This window comes from Archocentrus centrarchus, chromosome 16, assembly GCF_007364275.1.
Source record: "Archocentrus centrarchus isolate MPI-CPG fArcCen1 chromosome 16, fArcCen1, whole genome shotgun sequence".
Lineage (NCBI taxonomy): Eukaryota > Metazoa > Chordata > Actinopteri > Cichliformes > Cichlidae > Archocentrus > Archocentrus centrarchus.
Genome location: NC_044361.1, coordinates 18,079,381 through 18,085,896, shown reverse-complemented (window position 1 = coordinate 18,085,896; position 6,516 = coordinate 18,079,381). Strand labels below are relative to the sequence as shown.

General features: G+C 39.9%; 1 protein-coding gene across 1 annotated transcript in view; it reads right to left on the bottom strand.

The window, feature by feature from the left end:
• LOC115793788 (F-actin-uncapping protein LRRC16A-like) overlaps window positions 1-6,516 on the bottom strand; it is a 66,622-nt gene that overhangs the window by 20,129 nt on the left and 39,977 nt on the right. The window contains exons 12-17 of the mRNA XM_030748898.1: window positions 5,793-5,879; window positions 4,287-4,390; window positions 2,579-2,656; window positions 1,707-1,783; window positions 414-518; window positions 9-78 (exon numbers count right to left, since the gene is read on the bottom strand). Of these exons, the coding sequence (XP_030604758.1) occupies window positions 9-78; window positions 414-518; window positions 1,707-1,783; window positions 2,579-2,656; window positions 4,287-4,390; window positions 5,793-5,879 (521 nt within the window). The remainder of the gene's footprint in view (window positions 1-8; window positions 79-413; window positions 519-1,706; window positions 1,784-2,578; window positions 2,657-4,286; window positions 4,391-5,792; window positions 5,880-6,516) is intronic.

Genomic DNA, 6,516 nt, shown 5'->3' with positions numbered 1-6,516 from the left:
TGCCTTACCTCACAGCAGCTGAGGTCTAGGGAGACATCCTTCACATTTGGGTTGCTGGCCAAACCAAGTAGGAGGGCTCTACAGTAACGACAGTATATGCAGTTAAAAATATATATCTATGATTCAAACCATGAAGAATGAGAGATAGAATTAGACAGATCAGAAGGTCTCCATGCAAATGATATTTTTTTTCCAGTTTGTCTCAAGTCAAACTAAAGTAATACCACTTTCAGTAAAAACATTTAACTCCCAATTTATGTGAACAGAGCAGCACCCCACTGTGATATAGGCTGACAGGACAAGGTGCATTTAAATGGTGCTCTCTGTACTAAAAAGCTGAGGATCAAAATGGGCACTGGGAATTTGGAAGGAGGCCCTCAGACACATTAAAAGTGAATGAATCGTTGTCTCACTTGAGAGCCTCTGGGGCCAGCTTGGTTCCTGACACGTTGATGGAAGTGAGAGATGTGGCACTGCTGAAGAAGTGCTTAAAGGAGGGAGGCACCTCTTTGCCTTTCCTATTGAAATGTAAAGAGAACAAGAATGAAATAATGACACTATACAGAGATAACACGGAATACAATTTCACCAACTTTACAAGCTCTTTTTTTGTGATAGCATCAAAAGGATCAATAATGCAGCAGACATTCATGACAACATTAAGATTTTACTACTCTTGCCATGCGCTATGACCCACTTTATCTGCTGCTTAAGATAAAGAACTGTAGCTCTACCAATCAAGCAACACACACAGGATTTTGAAAAAGAAAAGCCACAGATATGCTGTGACTCTTAAGTGCTTAGTTGCTCAGCATTTCCTCACTCTTCACTAGCCTCTATTTTTCTCCTCACAGTGCTCCTCCTCCTTTTTTTCACCTTTACTCTGCTCACCCACCCACACTCCCCTCCGCCTGTTCTTCTGATGATGTCCTCACCTCCTTTGAGACATGAGACTGGGGAAAAATGCCCTACCCCTTACCCCATCTGTTACACACAAAAATCTCAACACCAACACAGCCACGCACAAATTCACAGAATTTGAAGTCACAAGAATGTGATGACACTTGACTACCAGCAGGTGTCACACACCATCATAAGGACCCCTTAAAAACAGAAACACTGATTCAGCCAATCCTCCTGTACATAAAGATAGAAAAGACAATCAAACATAAGGCTTAAGAGCATAGCTTTTAAACAACAAAAGACTATTAGCTCAAAGCCCATCTTTTACAGCATGGATGACAATATACAGGAGAATTACACCTATTTTCTATCCAAGCAAGTTCGGGATGCAGCTAATCATGGATTCCTTATTTAGTCAAAAAAGAAAGATGCAGTTGTGAAAAACTACACATGCCACCAACTTCAAATGGCATTTCCAAAAAAAACTGCAAACTCGGTGAAAATGAATATACAACTGTAAACAATTTGAGAGTGATGCTTAATTTGCTTTAGAATTAAAAAAAGATCATTTATTCCATCCATTCATTTTCTGAAGTGCATATCCACACAGGGGATTGAAGCATGTGCAGTACTTCAAATGTATTTGTAAAATTATCTAAACGTACTCTTGATTGACAGACCATCTAGGAATAAGAATAGTACAGAATAAAGTACAACATTTGAATTTACTTCCTCCTCATCACATCAGTATTAGTAAAATCCAGATTTTCGACTTTTTGTTTGTTACTTTTAAATAAAGGTACCTGTGAGGGAAGATGCTCTTTGACACGTTGAGAACAGAGAGGTGTTCGACTGAGCCGCGCAGGAGAGCTGAGCAAACCTGGAACACACACAGTTTATCACCATAACATTTGAAGTGTCTGAAGTACTGGTGGTGGTACAGCCGATGGACTACCAATCAGAAAGTTGGTGGATCAATCCCCAGCTCCTCTGGTCTGTGTGTTGAAGTATCCTTGGGCAAGATACTGAATCCCGTAGCCATCAGAGTGTGAGTGTGTGCATGTGAATGTTAGACTGCATAGGTATAGATGAAAGCGCTGTATGAATGTGTGTGTGATTAGGTGAATGAGACTTGTAGTAGAAAGTGCTTTGAGTGCTCATATTAAGTAGAAAGGAGCTACATAAGTACCAGTCCATTTACTGTTATTTTTATCATGATAAAAATGTTCAGCTTTAAAAAAAGGTCTTAAAAGATCAATCAGCTGCAATACCTTCTTTCATTGCAACTTCAAACTCTGCGTGTTTACAAATGTGTAAATGTATTTAGATTTGTTGGTACATGAGAGAGAGAAAAAAATATGACTTGCAAGGGAATCAATAATGTCTTTGACTGGATGACAGCTGGCTACACCTCAAACTAATCAATGAGTTGTGTTTGGCTCTTAGACCTACATCAATACTTCACATACAGTATTACAGTATGCAACAGCAACACAGACTGAGTGGGTGCACAAAATTGGATTGCACTGCCTGCAACACATGCATTAATGGCAAGTATTTCACAGAGTGGTTCAACAATAAAATTCTGCTTGTTTGTGAAAAGTAATTTTGTGTGGTCAGTTTAGTTAAGTCGCAGACTGGACTCCTTCTTTCAGTTTCATTTTGACTGACTCACCTGGTCCAGTAAGCAGTCAGTGTTGGAGAGGTCGAGGGTTGCCAGGCTGTTGGGCTGACCAAGGAAGTGGTAGAAGTGCTGAAAAATAAAAGCATAAGAACAGCCCAGTGATGCAACAGAGTAAATATGTCACCATATCTATCTTGTCTGTTGGTGAATGCAGAGCTGTCATAAATCAGATTTCCACTCAATTTTTATCGCAGTTAAAAGAATTCAAGAAAATCATATGTTGTTAAATGTTGGGAAGTGAAGTGATGTGTAACCATATTGTTGTGATGTTGCGCACGGGGGGTCAATGGAGGTAGCTCGTTGGTACAAGAAGATGCACTATGAGGCATCAAAGCAGCATCTGTGGCATGAAGCAGAGTTTCACTTGTCCTCCCTACCACTAAGTGATGGGCCGCAGTGCACTGGAGCCATCAGGGTGGGTTGGAAAACTTGCATGACTCGCCCACCCTTCAGTGCTAGGTTTTCCAGATGCCGAATATTCTGCTCTATGCCTCATTCCTGAACATGGATCTCTCTCTCTCTCTCCATTTTTCAGGCTAGGCTTCAATCCCACTTCTGACCCCAATATGGCAAGCTCACAAGGAAGAAAGTCGTGAGACAGCAATCTCAGTTTCTATTTGCCATTACTTTGTTCTGTGCACTGCTATACCCCAGCTTTACTAGCACTGAAACCCACACAATGATAACTGTTATAACACTGCAACGTAACATGTTAATAAACATGAACAATCACATGGGTCTTACACCTTAATTTCCTGACTGATTCAGCATAAGAAAAAAAAACATGATTTTTTTTTTTGTCTTTACATCTTTACAAATTTAGCTGATTGTGCCTGAAAAGGAAAATTTTGGTTGAATTAGAGACTAGAGACTACTCAGTAACCCCGTGGTAACCATTGGTTGCTGGGGAAAAGTGTGCATTTCCTGACCAGTTGGAAAGAGGTTGCTGGCTGTTGCAAGGTGAAATCAGTCAAGAATGCTGCACCAAAAACCTCACAATGATTGCTTTGGTTGGTCACCCATGATTTTAATGGAAGACGTCAAATTGTCTGCAAACACTCATCATTTACTGTCTGAGCTGTTGTGAAACTTGACAAACTGCTGTGCAATTTGGAAACGGATTATGTTCACCTTCAGATGTGTTGCTGCAAACACCAAACTTTAAAGTGCACAACTTTAACTTTGAACATTTCTTTTCCGGTCTCATGATCATCGTTTCATCACAGCTTGGAGAGCAGTTTGTAAATGTTTGCAGATAAGTTGGGACAGGGATACAAACTAGTGGTGACCACGGCACCCTGCTAGTGACTGCAAGCAACATCCAGCAACCTCTCGCTAATCGGTTGGGGAATACACGCTTTTACAGAGTGACTGATGGGTACCACGGGTCACTGACTTACAGACCTCTGCGACTTTAGCTTTAGCAATCAATTTCAGACCAACTGTCAGCAACCTCCAGGAACCACTCACATCCAGTTGGAAAATACGCACATAGTTGCCAATAGGTCTTTAGCTCCAGGTAAATGAGGCTTGAGCTACAATGGTGTCTGTCACTGTAGTGTGGCAGCAAAGCTAGCAGTTTTTTAATCATTGCATCTGCACTCTGCACTTCAGAAATCCGGAAATCATGCTTTCCTACAGAGAGACATGGTATGTAAGATAGTATATGGTTTACACAGGACAGACACAAGGAACGTACCTGCATGTCGTCTCCTCGGAGCACGTTCCCTGAGAGGTCCAGATGGACTAGGCTGCTGGGGATGGATGGGTTGGCACTCAGTGACTGGCAAAGGCTATTCACCCCTATAACACAAACACACACACGCACACAAAAACAAGCACTGTCAGCGTTATCGCAGCCCTCAAATCTCCACTTGATGTTTTGACAGTATATTGAAGGAAATGGCAGGAAATGAGTAGTGGGAGAAGACAGGAAAGAACGCGTTCAGAATGTAGAGTGAGTGCATGGAAAGTGAAAAGGATAGGCCTTCTCACAGTTCTGAAAATGTAATGCATAATGCCAATAAAAAGATATAAAAAAAACCAAAGTAAAGACAATATTGCTGACTTAATAAATATCTATGTTCAGCCTTGAAACAGGTCCATGAAAGCAAATCTTTATGCAACCTGTTAGCATTTGAAAGAGATTTAAAATGCATGTTGCGTGCAGGTCTATACATGCGTGCATTTCCAAAGCTTGTTACTGACATGCTGTGCACACAGCGACTGACCTGTGTCACATCACATTGCATGGCTGTCATGATACTGTGACACTTTTATACTATGAAGTCCTGACTGACTGTGTCAGCCTATAAATCAAGGCGTGACTGCTGAATAACTGCTTTGATGAAGAGATGAAAAAGAATGTGATTAAGGACAAATGAGAGTAACAGGAAATTCAAAACATCAAATGAGCAAATTGTTGAATTATATGCTACAACAAAGCTGTTTAAAAATAAATAAATAAATAAAAGAAAATGTCCCCAATCCTCAGCTTTTGCTCTTGGCATGGAGGCACAAAGTATGGACTGAGCCGTTAGCGAGCAAAGCAGGGCTCAGTTTAAGCAGCCTTACTAACCTGGCACAGTGGAATATGATAGCTTTTTATTGATTGCCTGAAAAATGTATCTTTACAGTGAGTCCCTATAGATAGTGCATGGAGCTGAAGAGTTTATTTTGGATGACAACCAAGAAATTGCTGACAAAAACATTTGATCTAGACAGTATAATGAGATCAATTAGGAATCCTCTGCAGTTTTTTTTTTTTTGTAGAATAGCCTCAATGTAATCAGCCTCTTGGCAACATTTGTTAAAGGCCAGAATGACATTGTTCTTCTAACTAATGGAAAGTGGTTTAGAGAGCAGCATTCATGCAAATCAAAACATTCATACAGTTTATAATTTGTTCCCTTTCTATCCCTCCCTCTATCATAGTGTTAATCGAGTGATAATTAAGTCTCATTAGCATCCCAGCGGTAGGTGTGATCACATTAGTGGAGGATATGAATTGCATCTTTCTGTAGGGGAGCATGTAAATTAATACAAAAAGAGAAAAGCCAGCTGATTACAGCACAATATTTGTATCATATGTCTGTCTTAACCAATCAGTTACATTTGTTACAAAACTGCAAATATTCCAAGGTGCATTCTAACATTTCAGAAACTGTACAGATACAAAAACACTAACGGGAACAACAGCACATACCTTTGGGTGAGAGTGAGGTTTTGGAAAAGTTTAAATGCTTGAGCCCCAAACGGAGTTTGGCAAACTGAGCACCCAGGGAGGAAACACCTGCAGCAAGAGAGAGAAACAATTTTCTAGTTGTAAATTCTAGTTTATGGCGCTGTTGTAACTCTCTGGTGGACAGCATTACTGTTTGAACTTTATTCCAAACAGGAATTGACTGTCCGCCAACGTTTTGGTATTTGTTGCCTGAAAAAGAAAGCGTTGCATCACATCGCAGTAACTCCTGCTTAAAACTAGAACAGATAATAATTTAGCTACTTCTCCATTTGATTCTGAGAATGAGCCACCTTTTATTTATATTTATAAGGTGTACTATGGTATATAATCAGTCACAATAACTAATAGCCAGCAAAATAATTTAATTTCATATAAACGTATGCATATATGTTTACAAATGGCATATTCATGAGATTTTTGTGGTAAATTTTACATGATGACAAATAAACCAGAGACTGGTGAGGCCCAGACATCTGTTGCATGTTTACATGCATCTGCTTGAATATTTGGTGGAATGCATCTTTAATTCATGTGTCCCGGATAGACTGAGAGGCCTTAGGACAGAGTTAATGAAATATTAACATGTTATACTCACTGCACTATAACAATGGAACAAAACTGTGTGTATCACCATACTCCAGCTGTGACAGGCTGTGGTGTTTATAGTATAGCGTGAATGGATATT